This window comes from Terrapene carolina, unplaced genomic scaffold (assembly GCF_002925995.2).
Source record: "Terrapene carolina triunguis isolate 2854851 unplaced genomic scaffold, T_m_triunguis-2.0 Scaffold147, whole genome shotgun sequence".
Classification (NCBI taxonomy): domain Eukaryota; kingdom Metazoa; phylum Chordata; order Testudines; family Emydidae; genus Terrapene; species Terrapene triunguis.
In genome coordinates this window covers 5,897,408-5,924,669 of record NW_020664498.1, presented here as the reverse complement: position 1 = coordinate 5,924,669, position 27,262 = coordinate 5,897,408, and the positions used below count along the sequence as shown (strand labels likewise).

At 41.4% G+C, this 27,262-nt stretch overlaps 1 protein-coding gene across 1 annotated transcript in view; it reads left to right on the top strand.

Annotated features, from left to right (window-relative positions):
• LOC112106610 (histone acetyltransferase KAT6B) overlaps nucleotides 1–27,262 on the top strand; it is a 207,258-nt gene that overhangs the window by 108,405 nt on the left and 71,591 nt on the right. Inside the window, exons 3-10 of the mRNA XM_029912007.1 lie at nucleotides 2,772–2,880; nucleotides 8,357–8,472; nucleotides 8,734–8,815; nucleotides 11,931–12,063; nucleotides 17,803–17,858; nucleotides 19,715–19,836; nucleotides 21,662–21,777; nucleotides 23,196–23,337. Coding sequence (XP_029767867.1) covers nucleotides 2,772–2,880; nucleotides 8,357–8,472; nucleotides 8,734–8,815; nucleotides 11,931–12,063; nucleotides 17,803–17,858; nucleotides 19,715–19,836; nucleotides 21,662–21,777; nucleotides 23,196–23,337 — 876 coding nt within the window. The remainder of the gene's footprint in view (nucleotides 1–2,771; nucleotides 2,881–8,356; nucleotides 8,473–8,733; nucleotides 8,816–11,930; nucleotides 12,064–17,802; nucleotides 17,859–19,714; nucleotides 19,837–21,661; nucleotides 21,778–23,195; nucleotides 23,338–27,262) is intronic.

Sequence of the window (27,262 nt, the reverse complement as noted above, 5' to 3'; positions counted from 1 at the left end):
ACCAGCTGCTTCAGAGGAAGGTGCAAGAAACCCCTCTAGTGGACAGTTATGGGATAACGTGTCCTCAGAGAGAGTTTCCTCCTACCTAATATTTAGAGCAGGGGTCGGCAACCTTTCAGAAGTGGTCGCTGAGTCTTCATTTATTCACTCTAATTTAAGGTTTCACGTGCCAGTAATACATTTTAACGTTTTTAGAAGGTCTCTTTCTATAAGTCTATAATATATAACTAAACTATTGTTGTATGTAAAGTAAATAAGGTTTTAAAAATGTTTAAGAAGCTTCATTTAAAATTAAATTAAAATGCAGAGCCCCCCGGACCGGTGGCTAGGATCCAGGCAGTGTGAGTGCCACTGAAAATCAGCTTGCATGCCACTTTTGGCACGCGTGCCATAGGTTTCCTACCCCTGATTTAGAGTTACCTTATGCCTTGAGGCTTGAAGGTCTTGGTCTCTTCCAAAGTTCTTATTTATTTTTGTAATAATTATTATAGCTTGTGATATTCTTGTTTTCCCTACAAATGCCCAATCTTTATTTGAATTTTGCTGAGCTCTTAGCCTCAGTTGTATATACTGGCAATGAGTTCCCACAATCTAGTTGTCTGTGATGTGGAACCGTAATTTCCTTTTACCAGTTTTGAATTTGCCATCTTCAATTTTATTTAATATCCCCTTGCTCTTGTCTTATTAGAGATGGTGTTGTATTAAGTTGTAGTAAGCGTAGATGAGAGGTGTTGTGGTAGTTGGGCCTACCAATGTACTCTAATTGTAAGCCCCACTGTAAAAGGTATGTAAAAGTTCATAAGATGTCACAACAACCTATAACAACAAATGGTGGTGGGAACAGGTGCAAGAAAACCAAACAGGAAAAACTGAATTAGTCCAAACAAAAAAGCCTGCTGAGATGGTTCAGGGACTATGCTGAAATCATGCTTGGTAAAAACAGAACATGTGGAATTGGAAATTAATGAATCAAAATTGTTGTGTTGGATATTAGGCCTAACTGGTGGACAAAATAATGAGGGAATAGGCTATTCCACTCATCACTCCCTTTTTGGGTCTTTAAAGAGACTTTGGGGGAAAATACAAAAAGAACAGATTGGGGCTAGTGGAACAAGCTTCACCATGATGGCTGCCACCCCCACCCTCTTCTGACACCCCGGACCTTGTTCGTCCTAATCCTGAGGGATGTCCTAACTAGATGGGGCCAGAGAGCGGGATCCAGATGACATCATCACCTCTACCAGCTCCAGCTAAATCCCAAACACCACCTGAGATGAAATGAGATTGGAGTTTAGCAACAGCTCCCACCCGTCGCAACTAGTTTCTTCTCTTTTCCCATCTCGGATACTCCCATCGAAGAGACTGTCAAACAAGGGGTTTTTCCTTCTAAAAACTCTCTCCAGCTAATGGGAAAGGGAACAAGGGATGTTGCTAAAATGAAAGCCTCATTCAATGCTTTACATTTTAAATCAGGGTTGGGCAAACTACGGCCCACGGGCCGGATCCAGCCCATCAGGGATTGTCCCCCGTGGTGCCGTGGGCCCCGCACAGCTCTCAGAAGCGGCCGGCTCCATGTCCCTGCGGCTCCTGGACGGAGGGGCAGAGGGCTTCGTGCATTGCCCTTGCCTCCAGGCACCGCCCCCCGCAGGTCCCATTGGCTGGGAACGGGGAACCGCGGCCAATGGGAGCTTCGGGGAAGGTATCTGGAGGTGCGGCAAGGGGCGCTTCCTGGAGCGGCGTGGGGCCGGGGACAGAGCAGGCATGCAGGGAGCCTGCCCCGGCCCCGGTGCGCGCCGCTGCCACCCCGGAGCCGCTTTAGGTAAGCAGCGCCGGGCCGGAGCCCGAACCCCGCCTGCACCCCCCAACTCCCTGCCCTAAGCCCCCTGCCTGCACCTCGCACCCCTCCTGCATCCCAGTCCCCTGTCCTGAGCTCCTTGCTTCACCCTGTACCCCTGTACACCCCAACACCCTGCACCCCTCCTGCACACCAACCCCCTTCCCTGAGCCCCCTCATACACCCTGCACCCCTCCTCTGCCCCAATCCCTTGCCCTGAGCCCCTTCCTGCACACCCCACACTCCCTCACGCACCCCTGCCCCGGCCCTGCTTACAATTTCCCCACCCAGATGTGGCCCTGGGCCCAAAAAGTTTGCCCACCCCTGTTTTAAATGCTTTCACTGTTTTTCCTTCTCCGTATCTTTAATAAAAGGTTTAAAAGATTTTTAATGCTGTGTTTGCAATGGTACTAAGCAGGCTGAGGTCTGTGTATACCAAACCCCAGACCTTGTTTAATGTTAGAAGGTGACTGGGTTATGTTAACACGTTTGGCCCATTTATTCCAGCTAAATTGATACAACTGAACACAGGATGGGTAGTTGCTCCTGGCTTTTCCACTGATGTGAAGCAACCTTGAGCAAGTCATTTCACCATTTATGCCACTGTTTTCCCCATCTGTAAAAGAAGATAAACGATCTTAACTGGATTGTGTTTGTGGCTAAATGAACATTTATAAAACACTTTGATACTACTATGATGAATGATACTATTGAGGCTCAAATGTAAGTTAATGTAAGGTGAGAGAGATGACTACAACATAATATCGATTAGGAAAAATTAACTTCATATACCAGAATAAGTGTCTGATAAACCAAGAAACTAACATTTAGAAAATAAAATGAAGGTAAATTGTCCTCTGATTTTGAGGAAAGAGGACTGGAATACCACTTTTTATGTAAGAAAAGTAACAACAATTTGTATTTATTTTTGCCTTAGCCACGAGCTGATCCCATTCCAATATGTAGTTTCTGTTTGGGGACTAAAGAATCAAATCGTGAAAAAAAACCAGAAGAACTGCTCTCCTGCGCAGACTGTGGCAGCAGCGGTAAGTTGGTTCTACTTGCAAATTGTACAAGAGCCATCTGTAAATCTATCTTTTTGGTCATTGTTCAGCATGTAAATTTCCTGTTACAGTCAAAAATAGTCTTAGGCCAAGCTTTTCAAACCCGGATAACTAAAAATTAGACTCTTAAATTCAGATTATTCATTTGGGCCTGAATTTCAAAGGAGCTGACTGACTTCAGCTCCCCCTGAAGTCAATGGGGGCAGAAGGTTTTGAAAATTGGGGCAAAAGCTTTGATTTTAGAAACCTAACTCTGGCATCCATGTTTCAAAATCTTATCCATCATCTCCAAGGCTATCGGTTTGATGCATTTCATAAGCACTGAGTTACAGTATTTAAAAGAAGTTGGGGTAGAGGATAGAGGAATTGGATATTATCTATTCTGCTGTAGATTTTACATAAAATCCTATTAATTTTTACAAAAAATATATGGATGAAAATACAAATAATATTTTTTTGTAAATGACTTGAAATATTAGCTAAGTGCCAGTATACCAGTTTCCCCCTGTTTATCCTGGGGTGGGGGGGAGAAGGAAACAATTTGTGGACCGATAATGCATGAAGATTAAAACATTTTTTTTAACATTAATTATATAAATACTGTATAGTCATGCATCCCTGCAGATCGGAGGAAGACTTTCAAAAGCACAAGGCCAGTTAGGCATCCAACTTGCATGGAAAGTTGATGTCCTTTGCACCTTTGAAAATCGTCCCCAGATGTCATATCATTTTAAGAAAAGTTGCTTAAACTGCTCATTCTCTCTCTCCCTCCTCTCAGTGTACAGTAACCCATCTTCCTCTTCTGACGAGCTCCCTGACAGCTTTCTCCTGGTCACCACACTTTCCTGTGCTGCTGGCTCCATGGCAGTTACTCTTCTTCCAAAGTTTGCGGCAAACTTACATTTGCATTCTACCTCTTAGCATAGAATTCATAATCTTTGCTTTGTATGTGTGAAATCCAGAGTACGAGTTTAAAAGTACTTTACCCTGAGTTAACTTAATCTTGTACGATATTGTGACAACTTAGTGTTTATAGCAAGTAATTTTGGAGCAGACCCATAAAGGACTTTTAGATAGCTGCTCATTTTCCCAAAGGACTTTTCCCATAGGGTTCTGTTCTGTCACCTCTTGGTCAACATGTATATGAGGTCATTAATAGAATTAATGAGGTTGGCTGGTCATTGGAGACATAAGTATGCAGATAATACTCAGCTCTTACTCTTCCTTTTTGTCTGGATCATTCCTTGCTCTGCCGCAGACTTCCTATGTAACCTTGGGCAAGTCACATATGCCTGGTCTACACTAGAAAATTAGGTTGGTTTAACTAAGTTGGTCAGAGATCTGAAAAACCACACCCTGAGCGCTGTAATTAAGCCATCCTAAATTCCCCCATTGACCTAGCTACCACCTCTTGGGGAGATGGATTACCTACGCTGATGAGAGAATCCTGTCCGTTAGCGCAGATAATATCTACACTGAAGCACTACAGTGTAGACAAACCCTTAATCTCTCTTTGACTTGGTTCCCCATCTGTAAAATGGGGATAATAGCACTTTCCTATCTTATAGGGTGTTGTGAGGATAAATGCATTAAAGATTGTGAGGCACTCAAATTACCACAGCGATGGCTCATATAAGTATCTGGATAAAACAGGACAGCATAGAATAGAATGTGGACTTCTATAACAAATGAAAATTTCCCTTTTCTTAATGCAGGATAAAGTTTTGCCATTATCCACTTCTGAACTGCTTTGTGTCACCTTGCGACAGACTTCCATAAGCATGTATCCTAATGTATTTACACCATACAGTAAAGCAAATTGCTAGATTTTCTATATTAGAAAGTTCATGTTTCCTTTAACTGTTTTATTTGTGACTTACCAAATTCTCTGTGCTTTCTGTCAACCCGAAATCTAATATTCTTTAGAAATGAACTGGATTGGTACTTAGTTTGTTACACTGGCTTTTTTGCAAACATGGTTTGCATTAATCAGGATGTAATAAATATCAGCTATTCTTCCATTATAAAACAATCTCTGGCAGTTCTAAGGAGCATTAGAATTGGAAGCCTTGACTTTCATGGATCAGCTTCCATTTGAATTAACACTGATACATTCTCTCTGCCTCATTAAGACTAAATTATCTTTAATTAGTCCTCAGATGTATTAGATATACAAAATGAAATGTTGAGACTGCCAATCAGATCACCAGATGGCTAAAGTTTAGTTACTGATGATTTATTAAAATAAAAACCAATCTCAGAGCACCATATAAACAGAAAAACTTGACTGTGTGGAGGTTCATTGTAATTGGACTTGTGATTTGCACATTGCAGCACGCCTACAAGCAGGTTCCTCTGTACAGGGGGTTAAAGAAACTATAGGAATAATCTGCATTCTTGCTGGACAGAGCAAGTCTATCTGTGAAACTGGGATCCAGGGGTTAAACTGCAATGCCTATTATCAGTGTGTGTTTTTCTGTGCTCCCCTGCATTCTTTGTTTCAGTCACGTGCTGTTTCATACGGGGGTTCTCTGACTCCAGCAAGAACTGAGGGAAACTTTAGGTATGCATGGGAGGGAGAAGACTCCTCAAAGGAAGGGGAACTGGCCCTGGGGTTTGTTGGGAACCAGGTTTCATCTCCATTTCCCAATCATGTAGGGCCTGGGTGCACTAAGGCGGCATATTCTCCCTCTGAAGTGACTGTAATCCTCCATCATCAGGAGGGTTCTTTCAAAGAGGCCATTCAGAGTTGAAATCTTGGGGGAGCTCTGTCCTGCTCACTGCTAGTCTTCTCCACCAGAGTACACATAGAACTAGCTAGGGCATCTGGTCACCCTGCTCCTGGCCTTGCTGATGCTCCTGTGCACTGTAGCAGGGATATTGTTCAGCTTTGGCAGTTTCCTAATAGCCCTTTGATCCTCATGCTGGCTGCCTCTCACCTGTGTAGAGGAAGGATCATATTGCTTTCGCTCCCCACTGCACAGCTGAGAAGTGAAAGGTGCCAAAGAGCTTTAGAGAGTGGAGCTAGTGTCATGCAGACTCATTTTTAATCAGTCAGTTTAGGACATGTTTGGAAAGAGGACAGAAGGAGATAGTTATGTTGGAGGTGGGAAAAAAAGGGGAAGAGAAGACGGCTGGAGGTTGAGGAGGCAGGGATCTAGAAAATGTGTACAAATCTAAGTTAGACTGAAAAGGCAAAGTGCAAGGAGTCAGAGGCATGGGGGTCTGGGGAGGAGGACAGAAGAACAAATCAAGAACAGTAGCGGACAGCGCAGAGGGAGAAAGGGAATTAGGGTCTGCAGGGCATGGGACAGATAACTTCAGTTAAGAGAATGGGGATTGGAGCCAAAAGTAAGGGGATAGGGAGGGCTGCCTCCCACTCTCTGCTCATTTACTGGCCCATGTCCCATTTTTTATTCCAAAATACTGGGAAAGGGTGGTTGGTTTGGAAGGAGGAATGAACAACTAAGAAACCTCCAGCTATTAAAACATTTTTACTTGCATCCTGACTGTGACAGGTGTCCTGATCCTTTCTGCTTAAAAATAAGGGCACTCTAGTGAATAATTCTCTTCCACGTAGAAGACCATTGGAAGCAAGTGATATGTCTGAATTGTGCAGCATAACAGGAATGGTGGAAATAGAAGACCACAAAATCTTGGAAACTCAGGATATTAACATTTCTGGATTAGCAGGATAATAATTGCTTGTCTGTTACATAATGCTTATTTTCATAGTTCTTTAAAAATAACTGATTTGTCACAAAATCACTCAATGGTAAACATAAATCTTTCAGATGTACAGATGAGGAAACTGAGGCAGATAGGTTGAGACAATTGCCATAGATGATAAAGAGGCAGAGATAGAGCCTAAATTAGAATTTGAGAATCAATTAAAATAAAAACTTCTGTCTAATGAATCTTCTCCTCCAGCACCTGATAGTTTAAAACTGGGTTTAAAACTGGGTTTCTCCAACTGCATTGCTACTTTGGAGCAAAGCTGCTTGAAGGATTATGGAGTGGTGAGGTCGTCCCTGAGGTAGCCACGTCCCTGCCTGTTGGCGGGTTTTAGAGATTAGGACAAAGATAGGAAATTCTTTTATGCTTTATTCAATCTAGCTTTTTTGTGATGGTTTAGCTCATCTTCAGGTAAAGAGATTTACAGCAATCTAACTTGGAGGAGGAGACAGCCTGGATCACATGGCCAGTCTCTCCTCTGAGAGTGTACTAATAAATATGTACGAGAGCATTCCTTGTGCATCTGTCTAATAATAGTGATGAGTTAGTATGGCTCCAAAGCTTCTTACCATCCTGACAATTTGTAGTCTGATGGCCTTGTTCATCAATATGGGGGGAGGGATAGCTCAGTGGTTTGAGCGTTGGCCTGCTAAACCCAGGATTGTGAGTTCAATCCTTGAGGGGGCCACTTAGGGATCTGGGGCAAAATCAGTACTTGGTCCTGCTAGTGAAGGCAGGGGGCTGGACTCGACCTTTCAAAGTCCCTTCCAGTTCTAGGAGATAGGATATCTCCATTAATAAAAAAAAAAAAATTAAAAAAAATGTGGGTACAGAATTGGCAAATTCTTCTTCCTTTAAAGATTTGCCTTGAAAGAATTAAGGGTGATTACTGGTGAGGTCATTGGCAATAATTGTTCAACCAATCCTGAAGAAGAATACCACTGCATTTGCTAAGGTGCCTGATCATTTGCATTCTTTGAAGGAGGAATTGACTATCTTAACCATGAGAACTGTGTCTCCTCACCAAATTTCACTCCCCATGAAGGAGAGGGGGTCCATTTCATAGGAGGTCATGGGTCAGATACTCCTTATTTCTGTTTGAAGCCAAAGATTTTTTTACATATAAATATCTTATTCCATTTTTTATTTTACTGTTGCCATAACATGTGTGTGGTGTAGGACAGTTTAAGTAGTAATATAACTAAAATGAAAGGAATATATTTATATAGTTCATTAAATATATTTTATTAGGTTTTCCATTGTGCATACATTAAAAATACTGTAATCTAGTTCTAAAATTTAGAAATGTATTAATGCTATTATATTAAACTCTTTAATAAGTTATGGTTCACTGTGGCAACTGTGAAAGGGATGCATTCAAGTGTATGAAAAGCATTTTTTTCAGAGTCAGTGATAGTTTAATATGCTGTGGAGACAGCCTGGACAAGACATCATTCAGTTTCAGGTGCTTATGGACTTATTGACACATTATGATTACAGTAAATGCAAACTTTCCATCTCTCCCCACATTAAGGCATTCTGAGCAGCTATTTCATATCCTCTTCAGAAGAGGAAAAATAAGTTGAGTAATATAAAGTTCTGAGAATAGTTGACATTGGCAGGGTTCTAGTGATGGAAAATGCAGTGGTGTCGTAGCTGTTGTAGAACACAGGAGTTGGAACTCTATTAAACCTCAACACATTTTAAATACTCTATTTTGCAGGGCATCCATCATGTTTGAAATTTTGTCCTGAGTTAACAGCAAATGTAAAGGCCTTAAGATGGCAGTGTATCGAATGCAAGACGTGCAGTGCATGTAGAATCCAAGGCAAAAATGCAGTAAGTTTAATATTTTAATAGCACAGTGTCTTTTGAGTTCGTGTTTGCATATTCACCCATATTCTGTGGGCTAGTCCCTTCAGCTTTACAATTTCAGGCTACTTTAAAAAGAGTAAAAATATAAGCCTCTATATAATGTAATAAGCTCTGTAATCACTGTTTTCAGTTTCTTTTTTTCTCTTACTGTCAGATTTAAAAATACAAAAAGTAGTGACGCAGAATCTCTAGTAACTTTGTATTAAGCCTTTTTTTCAATTTCAGGATAACATGCTCTTCTGTGATTCTTGCGATAGAGGGTTCCACATGGAATGCTGTGACCCACCACTTTCCCGAATGCCTAAAGGTGATACTGAAAACCTTTCTTGTACTAATGTATTAATTAGACCAGATGTTCAAGTGCCAGGTTAGACTTTCAGCATGTATAGATTGCTTGGCAGTATGGTCCTGAACATGAAAAGCAAAGCCTCTTGAGCTTGACTGTTCCTAAGATTCCTTCCTGCAAAGTGAATGACATTCCTATTGATCAATTTTATAACATGAGTTGAGTCACTGAACTATTTATTCAGAGTGAAGCTGTTGGGCAAGGCCATAGCTGACAACATATGGGATATACACACTAGAACATATCAGGGCACATGGAGAAAGCCTCCTTTGTGTCTTCCAGAGGATATCATTGTAAAAAGCCATTTGACAATCATGTGGTCAGAGTTCATCTCTTCTCTCAAAGGATCTCTTTCTCCATCTAGGATTATATGTACCGTATTTAATATCTCATTTTTTGTATCACTGCTGATCACTGGTTTTTCTTATATTTCATTATTAAAATTGCTCCAGATATAAAGTTTTTGTTAAATAATCAATAACTTTTTTCTTCAATAATCAATATTTTTGTATTCATCTTGGCCAAGTAAGGTTAGGTTGTTGTTAGCATATCAAAAATTTCATATTTTTGAAATTACAGCTAGATGTAATCTGGCCTTTTTTTTCAAGAGCCATTGACGTAGATGGGTTTGTAGTGCCTCCTTATATTTTGTAAAATGTATAAGCTGGTTAACATTTTGGAAGGGAGTTTAGAGAAGCTGAAAATAGATGTGAACATGGCAAAATTATATATTAAGCAGTGTTATAAAGTTTGGCCCCACCTACACTGGGAACAAAAGCATCCACTACTGTACAACCTTCTTTAACATAATTACTGTTGACAAGGTTCTAAAACAATTTGCCTTACCAAACAGTGCTAAAAGAAACCATGCTATAGTCTGCTGCCATTGTGTGTGACATGGTTTAGCCTCCTCCAGAAAATTTTTTGGGACAGTGGTTAGGAAAATCCTGCTACTGTTAATTGTTTCTAAGCTGTATCTCCTACCTAGGCTTCACCATCTACTCGTGCTTGCATCATCTAGCAGAACCATGTTACCTGAAATGGCTTTCAAGAACTATCTTGAGAACTATTTCAGGATCTTGGAATTGAACGGTATGGAAAAGGTCTAATGGGCACATAGGAAATGAGAAGTGGGGAATTTTTAGCACTGCAGCCAGTATAAAGTACACTGAGCATGTCTAGAACCTGGAAGCTCCAACTGAACACAAATGTTCTGAAAAGAACGAAATACTTTCAGAGAAGGAAGCAGGACTGGTGGGAATCAGCGGGGAGGGGGAAGATGACAGGTGCTACGGGAAGAAACCCAAGAGGGCAAGCTACAAAGGGTCTTGAGTCAGCAGGTTTCAGAAGGATAGCCACGTTAGTCTGTATCAGCAAAAACAACGAGGAGTCCTTGTGGCACCTTAGTGACTAACAAATTTATTTGGGCATAAGCTTTCGTGGGCTATAATCCATTTCATCAGATGCATGGAATGAAAAATACAGTAGGCGGGTATATATATTACAGCACATGAAAAGATGGGAGTTGCCTTACCAAGTGAGGGGTCAGTGCTAACGAGGCCAATTCAAACAGGGTGGATGTAGCTTATTCCCAACAATTGACAAGAAGAGGTGAATATCAACAGAGGGAAAATTACTTTTTGTAGTGCTAATGAGGGTGGATGTGGCCCATTCCCAGCAGTTGACAAGAAGGTGTGAGTATCAACAGAGGGAAAATTACTTTTTGTAGTGACCCAGCCACTCCCAGTCTTTATTCAAGCCTAATTTGATGGTGACAAGTTTGCAAATTAATTCCAGTTCTATTGGAAATTTCAATTTCTCGCTGAAGTCTTGTTCAAGACTGTTTTTGAAGTTTTTTTGGTTGAAGAATGGCCACTTTTAAGTCTGTTATTGAGTGTCTCAAAGCAGATTGCAACATAAGCTTGATAAGTGTTGAATTAAGGCATCTTGTTGTGCCCTCAGCAGAGGGATTTGTATGATGAGAAGCCTAATGATTGCGTTCTCTAGTGTTCTTCAGCCTCACATTGACTGATCCGGGAAACCTAAATGAGGGTAATTAACAATATGAAACTGAGGGTATGTCTACACCACCCAGGTTACTGCGCGGCCACGTGGGCAGTATAGACACGCTTTATCACCGGGGGAGAGCTCTCCTGGCAATTTAAAAAAAAAAACCACCGGGCCGGCGATAATGCTACCACCGCTCATTAGGGGGTGGGGTTTTTTTAATTGCTGGGAGAGCTCTCCCCAGCGATAAAGCGTGTCTATACTGATGCTTTTCCGTGCTAAAACTTTTGTCGCTCGTGGGGTGTTTTTTCACACCCCTGAACGACAAAAGTTTTAGCGCTGAAAGTGGCAGTGTAGACACAGCCTGAGAGAACATAGACACTGACGCTACAGTAAAACTCTTCACATACATCACTTCATTTTCAATTGAAAGCTTGGTCTAGTACAGGGGTCGGCAACGTTTGGCATGCGTCTCGCCAGGGTAAGCACCCTGACGGGCCGGGCCAGTTTATTTACCTGCTGACGCGGCAGGTTCGGCCGATCACGGCCCCCACTGGCCGCGGTTCACCGTCCCGGGCCAATGGGGGCGGTGAGAAGCCGCGGCCAGCACATCCCTCGCCCGCGCCGCTTCTCGCCGCCCCCATTGGCCTGGGACAGCGAACCGCGGCCAGGGGGGGCCGCGATCGGCCGAACCTGCCGCATCAGCAGGTAAATAAACTGGCCCGGCCCGCTAGGGTGCTTACCCTGGCGAGCCGCATGCCAAACGTTGCCGACCCCTGGTCTAGTACTTCCTGGATGGGGAGAGGTCTGGCAGTAGAAAGAGGGGACATGTTAGAATCCTTCTGCTAGTGCCACTCTCCCATGATCCTTGTTGCTATGGGAAGGGGAAAAGTGTCCTTCTGAATTATAGAGAGTTTCTCTTCCCTTCCCCCAACCATCCTTTTTGCTGGAGTAGAACTTGTTGGCATAATGCACCTGAGGTGTAGCTTTCTATACCTTGGGTACAAACTGGACACACACCATATGCATGTACAGTTAAAACAATTATGTTTTTTCTTAATCAATGCAGGGATGTGGATTTGCCAGGTCTGCAGACCAAAGAAGAAGGGAAGAAAGCTACTTCACGAGAAAGCTGCGCAAATAAGACGACGATATGCAAAACCTATTGGACGACCGAAAAATAAACTAAAGCAACGAATGTTGTAGGTTCCCTTTTTCCAATTGACTATAGTGTTCTTGAAAATGTAATACAGTGAGATTTTAGGTGACAGTTTATTTAAAATTAAACTACTGCTTTTGCTGAGTACTACAGCCTGAAAAAAAAATCACATGCGTAATCTTCAATGTAATGGAAAATAATTAAGTACAGTTGGTATTTCTGAGTCTTCTGATGGCAGCAAAAAGTTATCCTAAAAGTTTGCATCACTTTAAAAAGAATCACTGTTGGATCCAGGGAAGGAATTAGACTTAAATTCATATGTGAACAGTGCCATTTCCGAAATACAAGTGGCGCCAACAATCCTCAATAACAAATAGCCATATGATCGATTACTTTAAAAAAAATAAAAATCTATCATACCTGGGTTATCTGCACAATCCATATCAAATGGATGATACACCGATAAAGTGAAAAATGTAATTCACCTCACTCCAAAATATGTCTTGCAAAGTTTCCTCCAATTGATTTGTCACCTATTCAGGAGACTGTTCTGTGCTGAGTATTTATTTGCAAGAATATGCTATTTCAGAAATGCTGCTTGCCACCTCCTAATATTGGTATAAATTCCCTCTTAATAGGTATAAAATCCCTACCTACAACACAAGCTCCATAATGAGTCAGTGCTCAGTTCAAGCCCCAGAGGTATCCATGAGACCGAGCTATTGAGTCCAGAGTTACTTTGGAAAAATAACTTTGACCTTTGCTGCTGCTAAGTAGACGCCAGTCAGGAGGGGAGCGGGTTGCAGTTATTCATGCTTTTCTCCAGCCCATGGGATATTTAGTGTCTGAGAGAAGAGGAACCTGTAGCACCTTTGGCACCCACCTTCCCAGTGAATGTTTATGTAACTGAACACAGACTTGTTGGACATCTTAAAGCTGGAGGGAGGGCTGTTGTGGGTGGAGGAGCTACGTCTCTTGTCCTTTTCACCATCTTTTCATGCTCACACACAAGAGAAAACAGAGCAAAGCAAGAAACATCCATAGCATGGACTAAAAAGACATCCTAAAAAAAAAGCCAAAATTTAAAGCCATCTCATTGATTCATTTCATCAACTTTGCACTAAGAACATCTGTGGCAATCACTCATACATTTCTTGTTGCAAGAGTGAAGTTCACTGATGTATGCACACATCGATTGCCACATCTTGATACTATAGCATCAGCTTGCAAGGTCTAGAGCACATGAATTACTTTTTGCTCATCTAATAATGACAGTTACTATTTAGGAATTAGGTGCGAATGTTAAAAAGTAGATTGATTTGTAGCATCCTTTATGGGAGCCCAGTGACCTTCTGTCCAACATTGTGGTGTTAGAAGGAGAAGATGATTGTGCAGACACTGCTGCATAGTTAGAGTGAATAGATCTGGTTCTCCAGGATTGTTCTATTTTTTTGGCAACCGTATCAGTAGGTTTTAGGACCAAGTTCAGCAGATCTGGGATGATGATCACTCAGTTGACACCTCCATTTCACAATGAAGTTCCTCTGCCATCCCCTTTCTCCACTTCTTTATTGCTGTACTACCATGCTTCAGGTTGTACCCTGGATATCCCCACTACTGTGGCAAAATCAAAGAGAGAGGTGACCATCAGAGAGGCAGGTTGATGAGTTGGTAGCACATTGGGCCCAGCAGAGAAGCTGAGTCAAACTTTTGCATTAATGTTGAATGTGAGGAATGGGTTATTTGAATCTGCAAAGTGAGATGACAAGGATAGTAGCATGTCACTGTCCAACACATGTTCCTACCTTTGCCCCCGCATGTGCCCCTCAATGCTTTTCTCCAGTGCTATTCATTTGTACTTTTGTGGCTCTCATCACTGTACTGTAGGAGAGCTTCATAATCATTAATGAACTCTACTACTTGCCCCAGTCCTATGGCCCCTATCAAATTTTTCTCTACACACCTAAGACCGTCCTAAGGTTTCTTCACTCCACATTGTCAAAAATCTACTATTCACTGCCTAAAAACTTGGTTAATGAAGAGTTAAGGTTGACTGGCAGCATCTTATACTTTTCCAGAATGTCATATGCACCTATACTTAAACCTCTGAATGACTAACAAATAAAGAGTTACGGTAAAACAAACCCAAACCTTTGACAACTGGGATATATATTGTTAGAGGAAGTGTTCCACAAAACCTTAACCCTGCCCCCTTACATCACTGTGAGAGAGCATAGGACTGTACCCTTCCTGAGCAGCTGGAGGACAGTGTGAAAAGTGCACAAGAGTAATGTGATGGAAACTATTAGGTCGAGTGTAGGTCAGGTTTAGTAAACACAAATTAGCTAGGCATGACCTATATTCAACCACTTCACTTACTCTCAACAAACCATCAGAGTTGCCAGATTCTAACACCCGTTCATCCTTGTCCTAGCCAATCACCTTTACCTAGCCCTGACTGAGACTGGCAGTGCACTGTTGTGTGCCACCACGCTGCTAGACCTCCCTAGAGCAGTAGAGCAGGACAGAGAGGGCGCATGGTACTTGGTGAAAGCCAGTGCAGATAATGTGGAGTTCTAATGGGCACTGAGAATATGCAAGACAGTGTTAGAAATGGATGAAGCACTCTTATATTCCCCTGCCTTATTGCCACGCACAGTGGAATGCCAGTATTTGGAGGTGACAGTAGCAGTTGTTACAGCAGCCTTAAGAACTGAAGAAGAGCTCTGTGTAGCTCAAAAGCTTGTCTCTCTTACCAACAGAAGTTGGTCCAATAAAAGATATTACCTCACCCATCTTGTCTCTGTAATACCTGGGACTGACATGGATACAACAACATTGCAAACTAAAACTCTACAGACATTTTAACAACTGGTGTCTGCTCAGACCTCCTGTGTATCACAGAGAGAGAAAAAGAGAGAGAGATTCCTGATTCCTCTAGCATCAGCTGCACCTCTCCTCAAATGGCTGTGTGAGCTGTGGTGACTTGCTGCAACTAAGCTCTGGATCAGTGAGCTAGGAACCTAGCCCAGTGTCAGTAAGAACGTGTGAAGAGCAGTAACGATGTAGCATTGAGTTGGACAAAATTGAGCGCAGATTTTATTAGAGGTACGTCAGGTTTTGATTTGTTCCAGTGCCTATTGCTAATTGCAGGAGGGCAGCAGTACGGGAGTCATCACCTTAGATTTAAGTACAGGTGCATTTGATGTTCTGAAAGTGTATGAGGCACTACTGGCAACCTTAACTCTGCATTAACCAAGTTTTTGGCCCTTTGTTTTCGAAGTAGTGTTGGTAATGAAGGGGGCATCGAGGGGCACCTGTGTGGAGGAAAATGAGGGATTTTCCAGCTCTGCCCTCCCTCTGGCTTCTCCATGTCCCTGGTAGGGCTGGAGGAGCCCTGGGGAGAAATGAAGATATTAACCAGGGGACTGTGAGAAGCACACCAGCAAGGGAGTGGGGAGGGGAAACCCTAGACTCTCTACTTCACTTTGTGGATAAGTACAAGGGTAGGAGTTAAAAAAAAAAAAAAAAAAGGAAGAGCTATCTCAGCCTCACTGTAGTAGTGCTGCTGCCCCATTATCCTCCTCACTACCTAGTCCCTAGTGAGAAATTTGGTCCAAGTTTGGGATGCTGAAATCTGATCACCCAAGCATGGTGCATGTTGCGGTTGGCACCTGAGGGCCTTGATTTCACTTCCGCTAAAACAAAGTGGAAACATTTAGAATGGCATGTGGTACCACTCTTACCTTTAGCTATTTGGGTCATTGCACCACTACCGTATAATTAATACTACATTTAAAAATGGGCAAGTCCTCTGAAAGAGCTTGCATGATGGTTTTGACTATAAAAATCTCATTCCCCACTTGTGTCCAAGGATTCTTGGGTAATCCTGGTGACTGATTTGTAGGATTTGTCCAAGAATAAATTATTTCCCCGTTTTCTCAATTGTATGTATGTATTTCTGTCATTAAAACTAAAAAGAGTGTATGGTTTCCCATTGAACAATATTCCTTAAAAATGGGATTATATCTTAATTTACAAGGATGGGTAAGAAGACTAGAGAAGAATAATTCCCTAGATGGAATCTACTGCAGAAATAATCCCACTTTAAAAGCAGCATGAGGATATGGGAGGTAGCGAATCTAGCCATCTTTCGTATGGGGCTGGACCTTAATGTGCATAAAGTTGCTCAAGCTGCTTAGCCCTTTTGACATAATGTATGGAATCTTATCCGGTACTAGTGGAATAGCATTGCTTAAAAGGACCTCTGTATGGAAACCTGAACAGGCAAGTTACAGCAGGAGATTAAATAACACCAGATGCTTGTTAACCTCTGGGCACTGATGGTTATTGGCACATCTGGTACTGACAATAGGTGTTGTAGCTAGAAATATGAACTTCTGGCATCAACAGATTCAGAAGACTTTAGAAAAAAAGACATTATTTTTAAACACGATTGGGAATTGTAAGAGCTCTTCAGCTACCCAAATTCAGTGATGTGTGGGAGTGAAGCAGGGCCCAGTTTTATGGCTGGTGGGCTCTTGGAGTTCAGGTACCAGATGGTAGCCCCAGGCTGTTCCATCTCTAACTAAACGTAATCTGTTGGAATTAATTGTTTCAGCTTCACAATTAAGAAGGGAAAAATCTGTGGAAGGAAACCTTCCTCTGCAAAATACACAAATGTTTTAAATAAATGTAAGGATGCATTTGGGGGAGAGAAGAGGGAGTGGAATAATTTGATGTAATTATGCAGCTTTGTTTGGGTTTGCAGTATAACACTTCCTGATTACATGTATTTCTTTACTATGAATAACCTCGGCTGTTCAGTTTGTATTTACTTCAACAAAATACCATTCTTCAATATTCCCTTCAGTGTTCTGTCTTCTCATTCAGTCATTAGCCATCAGCTAAATCAGCATTTTTTTAATGCAAGCTTTGGCCTGGAGCACGCCCTCTGATCATTCTTAGTAAACTTCACCACTTCTCCTCAAGCTCTTCCATGTCATGCCTAACCCAGTTACGACTTTTCTTTGATCATTATTTTATTTATGCGTTTGCTGTTTCCCTCTATCGCTCTATTTTTTGCTTTAACTATACTTTTATTTTTTTAAATAGAGAGGTCGCTTTGTTAGCTGTATGGGTAGTGCTGTGCATAAAAACTACCTCATTCCGCCTTGAGTTTCATTTTTTTTAAAGGGATATTTTTATGGTCTTTTATTAAAAAAAAATACTAATTTCATCAGTGTAATCTAATAAAATCATACAAAAATATCAGTTTCCTGAAGATTGGCTGTATTATTTCCCCATACTGGTGGAACACCTCTGCTGTCTTTTAGTGAACATTCTGCTGAAATCAATAACATGGTTTGGTGTGCTGTGTATATTTTGTAGCACAGGACATGTGCATCTTCTGGATGTATGTTACAGATTTCACAGAAGTGAAGTGGTTGATGTGAACAAAACCAGTATATTAATAATTTTTCTCTCTCAAAAGAGAGAATATTTTTTCCTTAAAATATGTGTTGTGTATACTGAAGACTTTTCTATCCCACCCCCTTACTATTGGTACATGCTATGGACTACCCAGTGAAATCTGATAGGTATCAGCGGCTCACTTTCATTCAGGGAATCATGTGTCAGTAGTGCATAAGTATTTTTAAGGGTCACTGTTCCACTCTTGACTTTTAAGTGCAATGGCATATATGTTTTATGTAGAACTGTTTTGACAGCAGTTTTTGTAGTTTTTTTTAATACTGATTTTATTTTCCAAATTTTTGCATAGGTCTGTAACCAGTGATGAAGGATCCATGAATGCATTCACAGGAAGGGGGTCACCTGGTAGGGGTCAAAAGACTAAAGTCTGTACCACACCTTCATCTGGTCATGCTGCATCTGTGAAGGATTCAAGCAGCAGATTGCCTGTTACAGACCCCACTCGGCCTGGTGCCACCACCAAAATCACCACCACCTCCACCTACATATCTGCCTCTACACTTAAAGTTAACAAGAAAACCAAAGGGCTCATTGATGGCCTTACTAAGTTTTTTACACCATCACCCGATGGTCGCAGATCACGAGGTGAAATAATAGACTTTTCAAAGCACTATCGTCCAAGGAAAAAGGTCTCTCAGAAACAGTCATGCACTTCTCATGTGTTGGCTACAGGTACCACACAAAAGCTAAAACCTCCACCTTCTTCACTTCCACCCCAAACTCCCATCTCTGGTCAGAGCCCCAGTTCACAAAAATCCTGCACTTCCACCTCTTCTAACTCTCCCCAAAGTTCTTCCAGTCAGTCAAGTGCACCCTCCTTTAGCAGCCTTCCTAATAACAGTCAGCTAAAGGGACTCTTTGATGGACTTTCTCATATTTATACCACCCAGGGACAGTCTCGAAAAAAGGGACACCCGAGTTATGCACCACCCAAACGTATGCGTCGTAAACCAGAGTTATCTTCCACATCAAAATCTAATACCCATTTCTATGGAAAGAAAGAGATTAGAAGTAGGTTTATTTCTCATTCCTCCACCTCTGGATGGGGTGTGTCTAGAGGACGTGCTTTTAAAGCAATTGCTCACTTCAAGCGAACAACTTTCCTTAAAAAGCACAGGATTCTAGGCAGATTAAAGTATAAAGTGACCCCTCAGATGGGGACCCCCTCACCAGGGAAGGGGAGCTTGGCAGACGGAAGGATTAAACCTGATCAGGATGATGGTAAGCAAAGGTCAAAGCTCCAACCAAACCTGCGTCCCGTCCAAAACCAAAATTCTTATTTTGTCACATAGGTCTTAGCTATTTCTCTTATTCTTACTTCACTCTCATACAAAAGCAATGAAACTTTGACCTTTTACCTAATGCTGACTAAACCTCCAAAATGTTTTTTCTGACTAATACTATACCACCGTTTTATTATTATTTTTGCATCTGTAGTGGCACTAGGAGCCCCAAATGCCTTCATAACGTTGCTTATGGCTTTGTAGTACCGCATGAGTAGCCACTTTCATGCTACTTCCTTGTTCTTTCCCCTGCCCTTTCTCTGGCAGTAGTGCTGTCATTATGATTGTGTGCTGTCAGTGCTTATAATGATGGACATTTCAATTCTTCATTTCCCTCTGCTCCATTGCTTTTTCATGACCAATTCCATCCTGCTGCAGTTTCCACGACACTTGATCTGTACTGCTGTAAAATGTCCTTTTTCTGATTATTTTTATTTAAGTAAGAGGAAATATATTTATAATGTCTGAATGTACATTTAACATAGCACTGGTCTCCTAATTTTTTAAAAAGGTTTTTTGTTTAAACTAGCACTGAAGGGGACACAGATTTTTTTATTTTTATAGAGAGATAGCATTGGAGACTTAGTATACATTATACATATACTTAGTATCACCTTAACAGTTTCAGGAGGTTTGTGTTCAGAATTCATGTAGTACAGTTGAACTAGCCTATAAAGGCGTACAAGAGATACGCAAGAAAATACTGAAAATAGCTCCTGCAGCTGCAATTTTAAAAACTAGAGAGGGAGGTGGGGCATAGTTGCTATAACAGGTATAAAGGATTCCAAATCTAAACTAGAATGGGAGTTTCTAAGAGCCGTCACTGCCTGCAGTGCTATTTAGGAGTACCACACAGGAACTGTAAGGCATGTGGTCTTCATGTCTGTGAATAAACCTTCTGCTGGTTTTAAATAACAGATACAGAAATCAAAATAAGCATCAAACAAGAAAATACAGATGTAATTCTGGTGGGGAGCAAGGAAATTGTTACAGAGGAGGATGTGGAAGTTTTTAAGCAGGCTCGGGAACTTTCTCTGGAGGTAAGACTGACTGAAAATCATTTCAGTAATGAAGCATGTTGTGGTCAATTCAATTACCTTTATAAATTAACATTGAATTATTTTTCCAATGTTCATTCGGCCTCATGGTATTTTTGATATGCTCCTTTGACCTAGTGTTTCATACTTGATGAATGTCTAGTGGAGATGTTCTGTATACAGTAGTATTCCCTTAGACTGGAGCCCTATCATCCCGGTGGAGTGAACCAGATGAGTGACACTTGTGGATTTTAGATATCTGGCTCCTGTTCGCTAGACAAGAAATCAAAGGCTAAAATCCTGATCAGCCCTTTGAAAATGTAGGTGTTGGTAACTAGGAGGTATGCATTTATACCCTTTCCCCCCCCCCCCCTCTATGCAGAAAGCAGGCACTATGAAAAGCCACCAGATAATCTGTGTCCTGTCACTCTTCTATAAGAAATGCAAAACTGGATTTTATGATCAGTATATAACTTCACTGCTTTATGTTTGCCCAGTTATTTTAATAGTCTATAAGATTATTATGGTCATTGAAATGTTTGAGCTGGATCTGCCTAAAACTATTGCACCAGCTGGTGCTATAATGCTCTCTTTTTTAGTATGTGTTATAAATATATACCCTGCTGAGGCTGTATTTCTTCCCTTGCTCCTTGTACACTTGGCTGAGAGAGCCCCCGACGTATAAACTGGATTTCCCTCTAGCAAAAAGGGCTTTTACTTTCCTGTGCCAGTGTGAAAAGGACAAGATTTTTTCTTTGAACCTCATTGTGGAAGGTGCTATTCACAGGTGGAGCTCAAGGAGACAGGCAAAAACTGCATCTCTGAGAGTATGGGATGGAGGGTGAACATAACAACACCCACTACTACCATTTTTTCCAGGGTTGTGTCCGAATCTAGACTTGTGATCTCCTGTGCAAGCCCTCGTCCAACCCCTCAGTCTTTTTTAAGGGAGTCTAGCTTGGCTTTTAGTAATAAACTTCCCCTTGTAGGCCAGAAGTGCAAATACTGAGAATATGTCTGGTATAGACACACAGTGTAAGTTAGGGACAATCTCAGCCCTAAGTGTTTCGGCCTAGTTTGAGATTGGCTATTGAGGTTTTTACCTCTTAGTTTGCTGCTAGCTACTTCTCTTTATAAATAAATTCTCATCCCTCTCCCACAGGTCAGAGTATATTCTGTTGGCTTTATTTGATTAAGGTAACCTCCCCACACACACACACACACAGTCCCCATTTAACCTCCTCTGTGGACACTAGAGGTCATTGTCCTAGCAAGTGGACTACTGTCATCTCAGCTAAAGTTAACTTATTTTAACACCCTGTTGGCACTGGAGGTTGCAAATTGAACCCTCGGTACCCACAGCGCCTGCTTGAAGGAGGGGTAAGCCCACTTCTGGGGTAAAGCAGGTGCTCCCAATGTCACCATCCTTCTTCATTTGGTTCTGCTGGGAAGGGCCTCTTGGAATTTGAGCCAGGACTCCAGACAAGCTCTGCCAACTGCCTGTGAGATTTACTGAATCAGGAAACCTGTTTAGCTGGGCCCAGCCTCTGCCAGCCCTGCCTGTTTTGTGGGCAGCATCATCCAGCGCCAAGCCCTCCAATGGAATGGAGCTTACAGCCAGATTTTACTGCTGCACTCCAATCCTGCCAGGCTTTCTGCAGCCTGGGTTCTAGCCCCACATTTGACCATTTCCAGAGACTTCTAACAACTAATCATGTCAGAGAAACTTGAAGGTTTTCTAATCTTAACCAAATGAAAATGAAGATGTGAATTGACCCTCCTCTCATTCCTTATAACTGAAACATTTTGCTTTTGTTACACCTGACAGAAAATTGGATGTAAAAACAGCAGTGAAACAAATGGCCGGTACCCTTCAGTGATAGAATTCGGGAAGTATGAGATCCAGACCTGGTACTCTTCACCTTATCCGCAGGAATATGCAAGGTAATAGAGTGGTCAAGATTACTGTTTCTTTTTATGTGATGGTGAGGATGGGGGCTTCATCCTGTTCTTTTGTTTCACAGTATTTCAGCTGAGATTAAATTTGACTAACACATTGAGGCAGCACCCAAAACTATTACTTCTACAGCACTTCTTTTGCAGTCTTTGTACAAGTTCCTAGTTGTCCCTTTATTGCAAACATGCTGTAAATCCTGCCTTTATTCCCCCAAGCTGGTATTTCCCTCTTCCACTGAGAATGAGGTGTGTATTGTGAACAGAATATACTGAAATCAAGGGAACAGAAGTATACTGGATTAGACCAGTTTCATTTTATTAACTAGAGGACTTTCCAGTGGCAACAGCCTACTTCACTTATTTGTATACTTTCCTCAATTCTGCCAAACTGGGGACTGAGCAACCAGCTACAGGGAGCAACAAGGAGGCTGAGGTGATAGCGGGTAGTACATTAGTATGAACCAACAGTGTGATATGGCATCTAAAATGGGCATTGTGATTCTTGGCTGCACTTGCAAAAGGCATTATATTATGGAATGGAGAATTGATAATGCCTCTTTATGGTGATGGAGGCAGTTCTCCCTAGAATAGGTGCAGTTTTAGGCACCAAATTACCAAAAAGATGCAGATATAGGGGAAAAAAATATACATGATTAAAAGTTTCAGGGATGATTTTCCAGGAAAGATTAAGAAATAAATGTCTATAGGTTGGCGAAATGATGATGGAGATGTGGACATAAGTGCCTACAAATACTTGAAGGAAGTAAATCATTATAACCACCTATATACAGTCCCAGGACATGCTAGTTGCTTTTAGAGCACATGTAAATTGGCCTCTGCTCCAAAGATATTATAATATAATTAGTTTATGCAACAGTGTCCTTCTGTTTCTGTAGTTTCAAAATGAGGATAAACCTAGTGCTAGAAAATTTACTGCAGGGATTTACTGTTCTGGCAGTGTGAGTGCAGGGGACTGGACTAGATGACCTCTCGAGGCCCCTTCCAGTCCTAAGATTCTATGAAACTAGGTGATCTAGTTGGTCTTCTCTTTCTCTAATTTCTGTGATTTGGTGAGGCAGCTAATGACAGTCCAGGCCATGGATCAGCCAAGATGAGGCATTCTTCACTTCTGACTCAGCTGAATCAACTCTACTATGTAATAAAACCTCTCATCTCATTTAGGAGAAAATCACTTACATGAATCTCTGTGCATTACTTTCAAATAATGCATGCCTGTTTTAATCTTCCCTCTGTGGTGCATATTTGGCACACACAGAAATACAGTTTAATTCAAGTCTGTTCAAATATTTTTAAGATGGGTGGAGAGGGAGAACGTGATTTTTGGTCACAGAGTTTATAACTGTAACAGCACTCTAAAACTCTTCATGCTTTTTATACTTCAACAGACTATCAAAGCTTTACCTGTGTGAATTCTGTCTTAAATATATGAAAAGTAAAAACATTTTGCTAAGACACTCAAAGAAGTGTGGTTGGTTCCATCCTCCAGCCAATGAAATCTACAGAAGAAATGATCTTTCAGTATTTGAGGTAGGTATATTAAAATCCAGATTGTTTAAAAAAGAAAAACTTACATGTATTTGTTGATTATATACCAGTTGAAGGCCACAGTAGAAAAAGATAAAACTGTATTACAGTAGAACCTCAGAGTTACGAACACCAGAGTTACAAACTGACCGGTTAACCAGACCACCTCATTTGGAACTGGAAGTACACAATCAGGCAGCAGCAGAGACCCCCCCACTCAAAAAAGGCAAATACAGTACAGTGTTAAATGTATAAAATACTAAAAAATAAATTAAAGGGAAAGCAACATTTTTTCTTCTGTATAGTAAAGTTTCAAAGCTGTATTAAGTTAATGTTCAGCTGTAAACTTTTGAAAGAACAACCATACCTTTGAACTTTTGTTCAAAGTTACAAACATTTCAGAGTTACGAACAACCTCCATTCCCGAGGTGTTCATAACTGTGAGGTTCTACTGTAAATATTTTCCCACTAATATTCATATTGTACTCAAAAAATAAATCTCCTCTTTCACTTTTCCCCACCTTTTATATCCCGTGTACTGATAAGTTATGTAGAATTTAAGAGCTTTCTAGCCTTCTGGTGCAGCATGCTTTTAGATGTATGTTGAAACTATATCTTCCAACTACATGTTCTTTTACTTCTGATCAGATGATAAGGGCACCCTTCTTTTTTCATTTCTACCCATTACATAAGAACAGTCATACTGGATCAGATCACTGGTCCATCTAGCCCAGCATCCTGTCTCTTGACAGTGGCCAATGCATGATGCTTTGGGGAATGAACAAGTGGGACAATTTTGATTGATTCATCCCTGGTCGTCCAGTCCCAACTTCTGACAGTCAGAGGTTTAGGGACATCCAGATCATGGGATTGCTCCACAACCATCTTGGCTATTAGCCACTGATTAACCTATTCTCCATGAATTTATCTAATTCTTTTTTGGACCCAGTTATATTTTTGGCCTTCACAACTTCCCATGGCAATGAGTTCCACAGGTTGACCGTGTGTTGTGTGAAGAAATACTTCCTTATGTTAGTTTTAAACCCAGTGCCTATTAATTCCATTGGTTGTCCCCTAGTTCTTGTGTTATGTGAAGGGATAAATAACACTTCCCTGTTCACTTTCTCCACACCATTCATGGTTCATGATTTTATAGACTTTTTATAGACATTCAGTTGTGACACTGATTATTTGGAGAAGGAAGAGAACAATGAGCATGACCATTGACTGTATAGGAAATGCAAAGGTAAAAGTTTTCTGCATGGTTGATTTAGGACTCCAGGAGAGAGATCACTTGATCATTACCTGTTAGGTTCACTCCCTCTGGGACACCTGGCATTGGTCACTGTTGGCAGACAGGATACTGGGCTGAATGGATCTTTGGTCTGACCCAGTATGGCCATTCTTATGTTCTTATGTTCAGAAGTTAAATTTTGAAACTAAAGTTATTCCCCCTACAGACAGTCTGAGAAATATCTCCTGAGGCATTCTGCCAGGGTGTGTTGGGTCCCAGGCTGAACCTGTTAGCTATCTGTATTACTTTCACAGCCTGTTACAAGTCGGGTCAAGGTAAACTGCCTTTAATTTAATTAGTTCAGAAATTAAACCAAATAGAATATAATTCTTTGGGACATTTTGGAGCTAATCTCTTAAGGACTTTTGACCACATTGCTCGGTTGTGAAAAGACCCTTGAGTTTAACTAATGAGTATTCTTTATCATGGCTTCAAGTGTCATTGCTGCACTCAATTACCCTAACCTACTTACTCATATTTCTTAAGCGCCAGTACTAATACTACTAGCAGAAAAGACTTCCAGGGTCTTAGGACCATCTTAATTCTCTCAGAAGAATGGCACAAGTATTTCTGACTATCAATACTGAAAAGTAATTCTGAATTTTAAAAAATGCCACTACCTAGCACTTTCATATTGTGTAAATATATTTGTTACCCCTGCAGGTATGCTTGTCTATTCCATGTCTTGAAATACTGATATATAATCTGGTGGAGTCCCCATGCAACTGAACCAAACCTTAACACTTGTTCTAGTCATTCAGAGATTTCATCTTCTTAACTAAAAGAAAATTCTGAATTAAAACTGCACCAACCCCAGCCAATGGCGACTCATGTGGGGGGCCCAAAGGGTCACATGACCCTCCCCAAAATGCTGGGGGGGGGAGGGGAGCAAGGCCAGCAGCCGGGAAGATGAAGGGGCACGGCCAGAACCAGAAGGGAAGAGGTGGGGCCAGAGCCTCTCCTCTTCCGGCCATGCTGCCTGGTGCAGCACGCAGCGGCTACACTCTCCCAGGCAGCCTTCAGCCATGCTGCCTACAGCCCAGGCAGGCAGCATGGCTAGAGGCTGCAGGGGAGAGTGCATTAGTGGCTCCACACATGCCAGGGGGACAGGAGCAGAGTGTGGGGCTCCCGGGCTGGGGGTGGGGATGAGTTACGTGGGGGGGTCACGGGAGCGGGGCAGGGAAGAGTCACGGGGGTCACGTGCCACCCTTTAGCTGGTGCCCCCTTTGTGTTCCTCCTACTAGTCGCTCATTTCCCTCAGCCTACATTTTTTTCCTCCCAGATATTTCTGCTCCTATGGTTTTCCCATGACACGGGTGAGCGACACCCTAGTTCTCTCATCCAGAGAGTTACTCCCACCTTCCTTAAACTTTCCCAGAGTATAAAAAGCCGCACTTTTCCCAGTGAGTCACCACTGAACATGATTAACCTGTTCCTCTCTACTGGATTCGTCTAATACCTGCTAATACAGAGTAGGGCAACAGGTGAATCTGCCACTATGTTAGTGTTATTCTGTGAGCTGCCATCAATCCATACATCAAAACTTATTCAGTCCTTCATTTTTCTTTTTTTTAAGCATTCTTAAGGGTCTCTCAAAAAGAGTCATGGAAGAGAGAATATTTTGTGGAAGGAAAATCTGGATTCATCAGATGGCCCTTTTTTCCTTCTGTACTTGAGACACTTGGATAGGATTACTGAGACTCTTGAAGACTAACTTTTTCAGTTTGGTTGAAGTGTTGGCTGGGGCCATTACTTCTAATTTTGATAGCAGCAGAAACTCAATGAGGAGTTGATAGAAATTCTGCAGACTTCCAACAAGATAAAGTGACTGCACCCATTCATTCCCTGCGTGACAGGACAGAGAAGGGGATAGGCTCTTATTCTCCTTCTGTTTCTCCAAGGAGCAGAAAATGCCCCAGGGCATCTTATGTTTATGTATGCCTTCCTTCCAGTGCAAAACTTTGACAGATCTAAGAGGAGACTTATTGTCATAATTTATTACTCCATTCTAGTCTAGCAAACATTGGTGTCTGAGATTGTAGTCCATTTTTCCCCATTGAACTGCTGAACAAGCTGGTCTTATCAGAAAGTTACGGAATGCCTTTCCATCTTCACATGAATGCTCTTTCACAAAATAGCGTATAGAATGTTTTAAAGGATTGTCTGTTTCTAGGAATTTTTTTTAATATCAAGGAAGTCTTCCATTGAAACAACATAACAATTGGACACTTCCTCTTTTAGGAGAGTTGAAAAACAAAATCCAATATTCATTGCCAACATTTTTAGAGGAACTGAAATGTCTTTAGTTAACCATTACAAGTTTTTTAAAATCTAATTAAGGCTGACTTTATCATTTGTTTTTATTACTTGTTTGCATGTGTGTAAAAAAACAAAAAGAATCCCCAGTTTCGTACAAGGGAGTCAGTTGCATGAGTGTGCTTAAAATACTTCTGAAATTGTTAGGTACTATGTGTGAGATTATACATAAGTATTTCAGAGCAGTAGCCGTGTTAGTCTGTATCAGCAAAAAGAACGAGGAGTACTTGTGGCACCTTAGAGACTAACAAATTTATTTGAGCATAAGCTTTCGTGGGCTAAAACCCACTTCATCGGATGCATGCAGTGGAAAATACA